The sequence below is a fragment of the Poecilia mexicana genome, unplaced genomic scaffold (assembly GCF_051168715.1).
Source record: "Poecilia mexicana isolate PSO_F unplaced genomic scaffold, ASM5116871v1 scaffold_15, whole genome shotgun sequence".
NCBI classification, from domain to species: domain Eukaryota; kingdom Metazoa; phylum Chordata; class Actinopteri; order Cyprinodontiformes; family Poeciliidae; genus Poecilia; species Poecilia mexicana.
The window spans coordinates 24578467-24591218 of record NW_028263384.1 but is presented as its reverse complement, the minus strand read 5'-3'; the positions used below and the strand labels follow the sequence as shown (position 1 = coordinate 24591218).

Genomic DNA, 12752 nt, shown 5'->3' with positions numbered 1-12752 from the left:
TGATGTTGCTCCACTGTGTTTTATTAAGTCCAAAGTCAACACAGGCTTCTATCAACAAATTTAAGAGCATTTCATGCTTCCTTCTGCTGACAAACTATGCAAAGATGATTATTTAAATAAAACAAACTGGGCTTTGATTACCTAAATCCCACACCACATACAAAATTCTGAATGCTTCTCAGTAGGCTTGGATATCTGTATTACATTTTTTTTCTGTTCATTTTATGCAATAATTGGATTTTCTGGAAAAATACTTTTGAAATGTTTAGCTGGAAGTCATAATCATGTAAAATTAACAGAAAACTTGTCACACGTGTGATTTCACCTTTGAAGACTGAAAAGATTTTAGGTATTCAAATTTGAGAGGCGCCTTTATATTTAATATTAACATTTTTATTTCCATTGTAATTATTCATTTCTATACATGTATGCTCATTTATTAAATTGTGATACATTGATATCCGGATAGTCCGGTGAACGAATCGAACGTCCCATTCAGTCTGTTGTGGGCGTGGTCTGTTGCTGTCGTCACTGGATGACAGCTAGCTGTCAGAAAGTGAGTTCATTCCCCGAGTCGAGTAGACGGAGCCTTGTCGATAGTTTTTTTATTTTTCTTTTCTTTTGCTATTGACATCTACGTACATCGAATCGGCAAGAACGGACCAACCTCTCCACCGAGCCCGGCCATGGACGAACAGGCAGGGCCCGGCGTGTTCTTCAACAACAATAACAACTCTGTTTTAGCCGGCGGTGGGAAAGGACCGCTGCCCGATGGCGACGCTGGGGAGGCGGCCAGAGCGCAGTACAGCATCCCGGGGATATTGCACTTCCTGCAGCACGAATGGGCCCGTTTCGAAGTAGAGAGGGCACAATGGGAGGTGGAGCGGGCCGAGTTGCAGGTGAAAAACGCAACAGCTTCAGTACACGTCACGTAGTTTTGTCACTGATGATCGTTTGGCTGATTTGTGTGTTTTATATCTCGCTGAGTTTCTCTGTTTGATTGTTCTGGTGACCAAGCTAGCTCGTTAGCTTTAGCTCAGTTAGCTAGAGGAGCTGCAGCGCCCTCCTGCCCCCGTTCCAGCTGCGCGACGGCTGTTTCCGACCTCTTTACGCTCTAAAACATCTAAACCTGCCAAATATTTAGTATTCGTGGTTTAAAAATTACTAATATTAAAGAAATGTCACAACAAAAACCGTAATGACAGCTAACTGCGGCCAAACTAGTTATTGTGTTGCAAGGTAAGACGGGTTCCCTGCCTTTACATATTATAGCTAAACATATTGAACGTCGTCTAAATACATTCTATTTATTAATTATTAGCGAAAAATACTAGAATAAACAAAAATAGTACACTTTTAAGGTGTTCGGACTTATTTGGGAGCCGTCTTTTACTGTTCTTGACAGTGCATGAATCAGGAGTCAGGATTGTTTATCAAGCTAGCTTCCATGCTACTGCCACTCCTGAAGAGAGGATATGGTCCTGATGGTCTTTTGTACAAGTTTTCTTCCATTTCACCCCTGTATAAATACAGTATACTGTGTATTTATACTAAAGCTAACAGATGCTTGATTACGTTTTTCTTCCTTTTAATTAAATGATAGAAACTAGTAGTTTTTGTATAATAAATTAGATTAACCTGAGTGGTCGTGGTTTGGGAAGCCTGGTTTGGACAGAGTAACTCGTTACATTTACTTGTGCTTTTAGGAGTAGTTTTTTTTACACCATACTTTTTACTTTTACTTGAGTATTATTATTAAGCATTGCTGTTCTTACTTGCGTAAAATCAGTTTGTTCTTTATTGAATTAAGAACAAACAAAGTCTTGTTTGTACACAAGCTTTATTGTTCTGTTGTTTTCTATCTGCTGAGCCATTTGTTCCATTTGGAGATCAGTACATAACATAGTACAGTAAGCACTATATAATGTCTTTACCCTGTTCTAATATTGCCTACTGACAGTATTGGTTTCACGAGTTTTATACTGAAAATTTTTTTTAATTAGAAAACCTTTTTTCTGCCTAAATTTATTTCATGATTATTTGTTTGTGGGTTTTCTCATCAGAATTTACACATACAATTATGTTTTTCCTTCTGAAGACATCATCAGTTACTCTGTGCTTAAATAGTCCTATGCCAAAAATATTTCTTATTTTTTCTTTAGTAATATCTTGGATGACTACTTTTTACTTAAGTTAAAATATACTGAAGTAGTGCTATTCTTACTTGAATGCAATTAAACTTGTTCCATTGCAAATATTTATAGAAATGAAAGGTACAAAAAAAAAAGAAATGTGGAAAAAAGTATCCTGCAGTTAGAATCCAAGCAACAAAAGTCCAAAGTTTCTCACCAACTCAGATGTCAAAACCCAACATGGCTGCAATGTATTCAAAGTATACCTGCAATAACAAACTCTTTATTTGAACAAACTCTTTATTTGTCTCTCATGAACTTCTGTTGGTGGTCGTACTGCTATTGCTAAACTGTTGTTATCCTGGTTGTTTAGCACAGGAGTTAGCAAATATATTATTTCCAGACCAGAATTTTACTCTTCAAGAACATTGATTTTATTTGGGATAATAAATAACTTGTGATAATATTTGCCTCCACCCTGGTTGGGATTGTTGTACTTTGAACTGACTAATGAAAGTCAGTTAATTTGAAAACATCATTGAATGCAATTACTATCTGCTCTTTGATGGAACAGCTGTACCAATTAATGTAGCTTGTGTAATGAAGTAGCTTATGTCATTGTACAATAGCTGAATAGTGGAGATGACTGATGAATTTTTACATATTTTGTGTCAGAAAAAGTCTTATCACCTGTCCCTACTTGTTCTTGGCTCATTGTTTAATGACTTTAATGCTGTGTTTTGAAAAGTCGGGAAGACCATAGAGTTCTTAAACACTGCCATTTTTTAATTTTATTTTTACAAATGGAAAAACAAATCACAAATCACAAAACTGTGATAAATAATCTTTATGTGCCATTGATTCATATGGTCCAAATTTGATAAATCTAAGATATTGTAATGGAGCCAATCTATAGAAGAATGGATGTGAAAAACATAAATACTTTTACCGCCGTGTTGAATCAGAAGACAACTTTCAGCGTTTTTGTTTTTTTGGAAAATTCAAACCCAGACTAGCAAATAACAGGCTAATTAATGACAGAAATGAAGTGATGAAACAATTGTTGACTTTTATGTTGAAGCTGTAGTTAAGAGTACTTTTTGCTTTTTTTTTTTTTTTTTTTTTTTTTACAAATAACTTTTAACACCATACTACTTGCATAATTAAATAAAAATAAAAGCATTTACCACTTTTTCTATGCCCAATTTGATATGAAGCTCTTTATTCAAATGTCCTAAATGTTATGAAGGCTTCTGATTAAAAAGATACAGAAATATTCTTCTGGAAATGCATGAAATTTTAACATTACTGGAACTTTGCCTTTAAAACACCATCGAATAGAAAGCCATGTTTAGGCTCAATCTGTTCTGTGATGCGTGGAACATCAGATTGAAATGCCCTACAACTGTGCAAGCAGATGCAAAGCAAATGCTTTGCATTAATGGTGTCAATCATAGCCTAAAAAAATGTTTAGAAAATTAAAATGGAGTCGGGGAAATTCTGGAGTTTCTTCCTGATGATGAAGCAAAAACAGTTTTATATAATAAATGATGTTTCTACAGAACCTTTAGCAGCGAAAAATGACAAAGTGCTTCATAACAACAGAGCATAGAAAATAATTAATACAGATAATTAAAAACATATTTAAAGAGAGAGGGAGATTTTCATGTTTGCTTTTTTTCCTGTTGGTTCTTATTAAGATTAATGGCGTTACTGATAATTAGCACCAACATTCTTCTCAACTCCACTTCATCAGCTCACGTACTACTGGTGGAACCTGTCCCGCAGTCTGAGCTGATCGGTCCTTTGTCAGGGCTCAGCTTTATTGCAATATATCGTTTAAAACCCTGATTTTCCTTTCAACTTTTGACCTACTCGTAATTGCGCCTTTTCTGGATCCCAGACGACAGAACAGATCACCCGGCAGCGAGGGAGACACTGCATTGTTTGTACATTGATGACGTATGCCACGTTTTGACTCAGCCTCATGCAGCACTTTCAGGCTGGCTGCTGTAACTCTGCTTCCTGTCTGCTGTCATGAAATGAGCTTATCAGCAGAGCAGTCGCTGCAGCAGCGGCACGGCTCGGGGAAGGCTGCTACTCGGCTTTGCGGGTAGTTTGTTTGTGGCGGCAAAATGGGGCGCGCTCAGTTTAAATTCTTGCTTTTGTCGCACTAAACCCTGACCGTAATTGACTGACTGTAGACCGTTACCAGCGGTTGGCTTTCTCATTATTGCTCTGTAATCCCTCTAACTCTCCTACTGATCCCAGAAGGGACACGTCTTTTGTCTATTATGGAAATCGGTCTTAGTCACCATTTCCTATCTTTATTTAGCACTTCCTCACAACGGTAGAGCAGGAGCAATGAAGACGGTAAAGCTTCCTTATGGGCTGTAACCTCGGGCTGCCCTTGAGGAGTGCATACATATACTGTACGTCTGTATAGAAGACGTTGGTGGATTAACATTTAGTGATGAATAATGGATGGCTGCATTGGACACCGTAATGGACGATGCCAAGCAGCATTTGTAGTTTTTTTTTTCTTTCTTTTGTTTTTTTTTTTGCTCACTACTTCCTGCAGCCACATCCGATGCCCTCCTACTTTGCTACGTTAAGAGTCTGAGCTGATGTCCTCGTTAAAAGCTGTTTTTTTTTTTAAATGAGAGGTTTTATTGTCAAGAAACAGCTAAAGGTGTCTCGAAGCAGCTCGCTTGTAGAAATGTTGCTCAACCAGCCTGTTAACTGGAGCTGTGAGGGGGCCACTCCTCTTTACCAGGGAGGGTTCAGAAACCTGTCTCCGTGCCATTTCTCTGTAACTCATTCATGATTAAACCCCATAGGTGTGATCTTTTCTTATCGGCTCACAGGCAAGAGCTGTAACTTGTAGTTGCAACTTTGTCCTGGTGATAAAAGTAACCAACTTTGCTGAATATTATTGTTTTATCTGAAACTGAATAGTTTTTTTTCTTGTATAAATAAGCATAATCAGTGGTTGTAATGGTGCCTGGTCCAAGGCTCACTGCCCTCCATGTTTTAGGCGTTTCCCTGCTACAGCACACCTGATTTCAATTGATTTTTGATTAACATTGGTCTAGCTACGCTACTTGCGAAAATCAGACACCTTATCCCTGATATATTGACATATTTAATCGAGTTAATGCAGTTCAGAGGCCTGGATAAGACAGACAGACCGACGTCAGCCCAGCGGAAGAGGGATGCCTCGAATCGAATCTGTTGGTCGTATGTGGTCGAGTTTCTTTGCTCCTTAAGGGGATAAAGAAGGGAAACAACAACTCGGTTGAAACAAAAGCTCCCTCTGTTGTTCCAGCTCTGTTAATGTCCAAACCTTGGATCTAGAATTAAATTAGAGATGCAGCAATCAGAGATTTGTGGCCTCTTTCTTCTCTCTGGGTTTTGTAAGCTTTGACCCGTTTTGAAGAAGTTACAAGAACAACATTCAATGTGTTCTTTCCCCAGTCTCTCTGTCGCCACAAAAGCAGTTACTTTAAAACTGGATCTTCTTTTAAAACGTAGAACTTCACATTTTAGACCGTCGTTAGTGTCTCGTTTTAGTTCTTAGAGTAGTTAAAATTATACACCTCATTTTATCCCTCAAAAAAAGTTGAGAAAGGATCTGATTGGATGAAAATGTGACGGCTCTGTTAACTGATTTGAATCAATAAAAGTTACATGTTTGTATTGTCTAATAAAATAACATGTTTATTTTTTATGCTTGTTTTGAGGCTATAAGTTAAACTCAGGAAATGCATTGATAAAAGAACAGTTTTTCAACATTTCTAAAGTTTTTTTATGTTGCTTGATAAATCATCTGTTTATGCTTCTCTTTGACTTTTTATATATTCCCTTTTTTATATATATAATATAATATGTACTGATGGCATCCCTACTATGTCATCACATCACAGTAGGGATGTGATGACCAATCAATTCACATAATTCACAATTCTCATTTATTATGATTCAGAATCAATTTAAAATGTCCCAAATTTGATAAAAAAAAAAAAAAAAACGCAAAAAAATCCGCTGGAGTAATTCCATCCATGCATGGATTAATATTTAAAATGTAATAAATGTGACACTTTAATGCCTCTATTTGTCATTCTGCCTTCTGCCTTGCAAAGCAGACTGGAGTAGATCACAAGGATCTTTTGCACAGTTATAGATTAAAGCAGAAATCATTGTGAATAATTGTTGTAACTTGAAAATCTAATTTTCAATAAAATCCTGACACAGTAAAACATTCCCACCCCTAATTTAAAATAGCGGGACTTGACCACATTGTTTTTACTGGAACAGTAAAAACAGTGCAGTGAAAATCCAGCTTTTGCTGTTTTACTGATTAGTCCCAAGATCTTTTCCAGCCTTGGGTCGGATTACGTCCCGTGAAGGCCAGCCATCCAGTGCGCCTCCTCATCTCTTTTAGCTTTGGGGAAACCCCTCGCTCCATGGGGGTATCTCCTTGCTCGAGGCGCCCATAATCAGACACCAAGAGAAGGTTGAAGGTGACTCAGAGTGCGAAGCGTGATTTATCCTTTGCAGTTTGATTCTTCCTCTTAGCTCTGCAGAAAGCTGCATGGAGCTCTACCCCCATCATAGTTGTATTTACGTTTTACAAATAGCAAAGCCTGAAGCATAATTATCCCAGCGGTTCAGCTGCGTGCATCAAACCGTGCACATATGCACACTGTGGCATTCAGAATGGTAGAGCAGGGAGTCACCGTCATTCCTCGGTTGATACCGTGTCCAACCGCTCGCTGCGGGTTATTTTTTGCTCTATAGCGTGCACCTATTGCCTGGCAAAGCTTAAAAAAGGCTCTCGTTTCCTGATTTAAAAATAGCATGGTGGAAGTGCTGGTTTGTCACTATATCCTTGTCCTCAGATAAGAAGTTACTCCAGCTGATCTAAAATACTCCGGGGACAATAGTGAGTAGTTTTAAAAAGGGTTTCCTTGTACGACGGCGCTCTGGGAGCTGTGTTGCTAACTAAAGCATCTTCCTCCGAGCTTTGCACCAGAACTGACACCAGAGCCGTTTCACTCTGCTGCCGAGATGCCTCGCTGTCAGCTCGTTAATTCCCCTCTCCTTCCTCCATTCACACTTAACAGCCTTCATCTGGTTACGCGGGCATGCCAGTGAGTCTCCTGCCCGCTCCGGTTTTAAGCTGATGCGCTCGTAAGCTAAAATAGTCGTCCCAGATCTGTTTTTGGTTTAATGTTTTCCCTTTTTTTTTTTTTTTTTTTTTTTAAGGAAATAATGAATTTTTCATTACTTTTCTTTTAAAAGTTCCACAATAATGTACCAGTCGGCTTAGGTTGGTACTCATTGTGATTTCTTTTTAAAGATGGCTGCACAAGTTTAAATGCATGTACAAAAACATGCATTTTTGTACATGGTTTGTTAGAACCAGCAGCCTCCTTGGCATGCATTTTTTTTGTATTTTTGTATCAAAGATGCTACTCTGAGCTATCTTCATTTATAAGCCAAAATAAACCTTACTATTTAATTTGTCCTAAGTCATTTTGGCTTATCTTCCAGTTTAGGGTCTCATCAGTTTCTGTAGAAGCTGGAACCTTGGAGTGAATCATGCCGGGTAGTTATAATGTATGTTTCTCGTTGCCTGCAGGTGGGTTGCATAATTCTTTTTTTTGTCCTGTAAGCTCTTACATCATGCCTTTACTTGCGCACACAGTGAGGAAACTCTCTAAGGAGCAAAATGAACTTTGAGTGCAAAGAAAACCCATGATGGGATGAGTGTCTGTTTGTGGAAGGCACAACGACGCAGTTCTGAGCTGTTTCTGTCTAAGGATTTTCTCTGGTTCGTTTTCAGTGTTGTGCTGGATAGCTGAGAAGAAATCAAAACCCGAGTGAGAGCAGCTCACCGTGTCAGCCTCTGTCTGTCTGAAATCCATTACTTGTGGACGTGAGCCGGATCAAATTTCAGCATTTGAAGGCATCTTGCCCTGTAATCTATTTTGTGGGAGACATACTTTGAACACTGGATTAAACTAAGTAATTCCAGAATATGCCTAAATGTAAAGAAAATGAGTCACAGACCAAATTATAATATATTTAAATTTTATTACACAGCGGACCTCTGCCTGGCTCAGTATTCCCCGTTTCACATATTTTTCTGTGAAATGCAACTCCAAATTATTTCTGTAAAATTAATTCTTTTCTGGATTTCTTTTGTGGAGCATTGAAAAGAAAATGGTCTGCCATCACTTCAAAGTAAAGAGCCATTTTTACCCTTTGTTCAACTACATAAAACTTGTTGAAGACACAATTATTACACAAACTTTTCAACAAAAAAACCCTCTAATTTTAGATAAATGTTACTATATAAGAGGAAATTTGTTATCTTTGAAGAACCACCAATTAGTTTAAAATTTTAAGTATAAAAATAATGAAAACATCAAACTTGAAAAAAGGAGGAATTACTTTTTTTCTCTGGAATGTTTATATTTGTGGCAAATTATGTAAAAAAACAAAAAATTAAACAGAAAAAGTTTCTAACCTGATGACAAGAAAAGGTAAAATATTCGAAATGAAGACTTTTCACAATTAGAGAAATTACCTCTGGTGTGCTTCTAAAAGTTACAAATCTGAGACAAAAGTCATTTACTGTAAAGTTCCATGATCTCTCATTGCAAAATGTCAATGTTTAAGCTCAGAACCTCCTATCTGCTGCATTTTTCCTCTTTTGCAGATGTCACATCAGATGATGAGAACAAGGAAGGCTGCTCATATCCAGTCTGTCAGCATAGAGAAAAAAAAAATCACGCCCTTCCTTGTAATGGAAAGAAAAACCCTCCAGTCAGATTCACTGAGAACAAGCTGAAACTCACATCCACCATTCCATTTTCTCAGATTCATTCTGCTCTTTGGTCGTGGCTGTATGGTTGTAATTTGAAGTTGTAAGAGAAAAGAACATGACTGTAACCAGACCACAGCAGTCTCCTGCCTCGCTTCGTTTTGCAGCTTTCTTCTCTCTGTTGCTACTAGTGTAAAGGCATGCGTGGAATGCACTTGGCTGGTTATCAGGTCAGTCATCGTTTTGCTTGGTGCTCCGTGAGCGTAAAGCGGCGGTAACTGAACGGCGCTTCGTTTGCATTGTAAATATGGGATTTGCACCAAAACCCTCCTTTCCTTCTCCCAGTTTGCGGCCAGTGGGGGCCAGCATGTGTGACCATTTTGTTTGTGTGGATTTCCCACAGTTGTGAACTGGATTTCTTTTCTGAATGAAGGAAGCGCTCTGTCCAGATTAAATGGACTCATTGTGTCGGAGCAGACGTCAAGATGATGCCGGATATATCTGGTTGTTGGGGAAATGTCGGACTTTGAATCAGTGGTTTTATATAAACTTAGCATTTACATTCTTAGTTCTTGTTTTTTGTCTTCCGGTTGCATGAAATAAATGGCTAAACTCAGGTGAGAAACATAAGTTTCTAGCAACAGGCAGCTTTTTCTGTAAAAGGTTTTATTATAGTAAAAAAATGAAAGATGAATAATTTTACCACTTTGTGCTAAACCTGTTTCTTATGACTGCTTTTCCTCCCAGAGTAGCGCTGGGTCGATGCATCAGACAGACTGAGGGGCCCTTATCCAGCAGAGCAATAATGCAGTCAGTGTGAGGCAGGGAATTAAATGCTTCCTGTGTCTCTTTATGTCCAGAGTTGACTCATTACATTCTTCCCGAGGTTAATGTTTGATAGAAGCGAGAAACCGAGCCAGAGACTCACAGAGCCACACTCTTCTTCTTTATCTCTGGCACGGCAGTACGCCAAATGGCTCCCGGTCCAGCGCTTCATGTGGACGAGGAAGTGGACGGTCAGCTCCATCGATGCAGACTCAATTTCATCTACAGCTGAAAAAGCTTTCTTATGTGTAGTTTTGATAAAGACCTGGCTCACATCGATAATGTGTGTCATTGTTTTGTTTTTCCTACTTTTGATTGCTGCTTTCAGGCGTGTCTCTGTGCGCAGTATGACAGAAGAAGCTGGGTGCGAAGTCTATAGCAAGTTGTTTGGTAGCCTGGAAAATTACTTCCTGGGTTTATGCTGCGTTACATTTGCCTTTAAAAGCTGGAGCTCGTTCGTTTGGAATGATGTCACAGGCGAGTCGACTGCGGCGCGAGCAGGACATGAGATTCTTGATGCAGGATAACCCCTATAACCATCATGGTGCCACAGGAGGAAACTTACAGTTTAAAACCAAATTGTGATCTAATTGCTCTCGTCTTTGATCATGCTAATTTCTTGCTAATTTAAAACAGGTTTATTCTTGTATCTATGTGAAATTAATGAAGAGATTTCTACATTTTTTAGAGGGAAATTTACTCCAAAAAAAAAATTACATTTGTTTTTCTTTTCCTCACAATGGCCCTAATAAATGCTCCACTCTAATCGTAACAGTAAGCTGTCTAACATCAACTAATCCAGCAGAAACATGTCCACTGATAAGAAATTGAATGGTTCTGATTTGATGTAGAGCTGCTACACATTTTAATAGGGATTCATCACTATTACTATTACAAATGACTGACAAATATTGAATCAAAGCAAAGTTATTTAATTTTCTCTTCGTTTATGCACCTATAATATGCAGCCCTTGGTCTCCATGTCTGTAGATATTTGTGAGCTACATGTTGAAGCTCATTGAGAATGAAGAAAAAGAAAAGATGACATAATCAAAATATTCAGCAATATCACATTCTAATTGCCCTAATACCTCTATGCTATAATTTAATGGCATTTCTTACAGTAAATATCAAAGAGGTTATATTTTAATTTGTCTTGCTCCATGTTTTTGAGAGGAAAGTCAGAAATCTGGCAGGTTTTCTGCTGCAGTTATGGTTCTTTGTTTTTGTCTGTTTTATTTTATCATTTTTTCATTTTCTTGATGATTTGTTACAAATACAAAATCAGAATTTGCAACCCAGTACCAACTGTGTAGAAAACAGGAGTACAATAATGTCGATGCAGCGTGACCTACACTTTCAAACGTTAGCGGCTTGCTGAATGAAATATCTTTCAACCTAACATGGACAGGTATTTGATTATTTTCAGCTGGGTCTTTACTCAAATACAACCAAGAAGGCACAGACCCCCCGCACCCTCCCCCAAACATCCTGGGTTTGTAAAACAAACAAATAAAAATTATCCTAATGAGGTTGCTGTTAGGACCACTTTGAGCTTCCAGAAACTCTCCTCCCCTCTGATAATTGCATTTCAGCCTTTTTAGCCAGAGTGATTTATTTACAGACTCTCAAAGTCCAATAAAAACAGTGAGAAATTTCCATGGAGTGGAACAGTTTGATCTGTTCAGGCCTAGTTTCCTATTGTCGTTCTCTTCCCTCACTTTTTAAAGGTGATGTAACAAAGTAATCAAACCCCTGACTTTATTTGCCATCCTTTCAACCGTTGTATCTCACTTAATAAATATAACCGGTGCCTCTTGATGACATTTATCTGATTTAAGCTGCTCTTATGTTTTCACTGGTTGTTAAGAGGTTATTTGAACCACATCATAATAAGCTCAGCTAAGAGTAAATCCTCATGAACTGGATTGAGTAAAGAGCTTCAGATTGTAGAAATGTGGTGGGTGAAGTGGTGAAAGATCCACTCTGCCTCTCCGCATGTGATCGGTGCCAAATACTCCACTGTTTACTCTGTCAAACTGAGTGCCAGCAGTTATAATAATCCTGGTTGAACTGGAGCTGCTTCAGGAAGGTTGTTCTGAGGGCAGTCCTGTTCACTGAATTGTGACGGCGTTGTGAAGATGCCCATAGTTGTTGGAGGCAGACTGAGCTGCCGTGACTCATTTCTGCAGGCGGCAACTGTTACTTGTGAGTGCTGTGGAAGTGTGATGCAGCCTACTCATGCTGGCACCTTCTGCATTTTGAAGCAAACTGAAGGACATTTGTCTGTTTATTCTCCCGTTAGACATAGTTTGATTCTCGTGTTGACATTGGACAGAAGCTTGGCTCGTTGTGCTTGTTGGTGATCTTGTCAAATGGATTTTGAAGGAGGGATTTTGATGGAGAACAACAGCATGAACTCTTTTTTCCTTTGGCAGCTTTTTTGCTCAGTGATGCATGATAATTTTTGGATGTTAACTAATATTTTTGTATTTTTTTTACTTAAAATCTACAATATCCTAAAAATAGTATTTGTATCCTTAAGTCTTTACACCTTAATATGGATTTTGGGGATTTTCTCTGATAAAAATGGCACACAGAGCTGAGGAAAATTGTGCATCCTTTTCTCTTTCTTAACAAAAATCTTAAGCTTTGATTATAAACATATTTCCTGGTACCCAAGTCAATGCTTTGTAGGACCATATTTCACTCAGTTATGTCCAGATGTGTGCTTTCTCCAATGCAGCTGATTCAAATTAGTTAATTACTTTCTCAGCATGCCAACAGATTCTGCAGAGCCATTAATGTGATTCAGGAGGTGAGAAACGTCTTAAGACCAGCAGAACACACTACTCATCTTAACCAATCCGTTGTAGCTCTGGCTGTATGTTGAGGGTTGTTGTCCTGCTTCCATCCCAGTCTCAAGTCGTTAGCAGCCCATAAGAGACCAACCTGTGTAGTGT

The 12752-nt window shown here is 38.4% G+C and overlaps 1 protein-coding gene across 2 annotated transcripts in view; it reads left to right on the top strand.

The window, feature by feature from the left end:
* Positions 1 to 518: 518 nt before the first annotated feature.
* Positions 519 to 12752, top strand: part of LOC106914892 (striatin) — a 32213-nt gene continuing 19979 nt past the window's right edge. Inside the window, exon 1 of one of the 2 annotated variants that reach the window (XM_014982071.2) lies at positions 519 to 899. In XM_014982071.2, the coding sequence (XP_014837557.2) occupies positions 687 to 899 (213 nt within the window). In that variant the 5' untranslated portion in view covers positions 519 to 686. The remainder of the gene's footprint in view (positions 900 to 12752) is intronic. The other variant, XM_014982072.2, reaches the window with a different exon arrangement.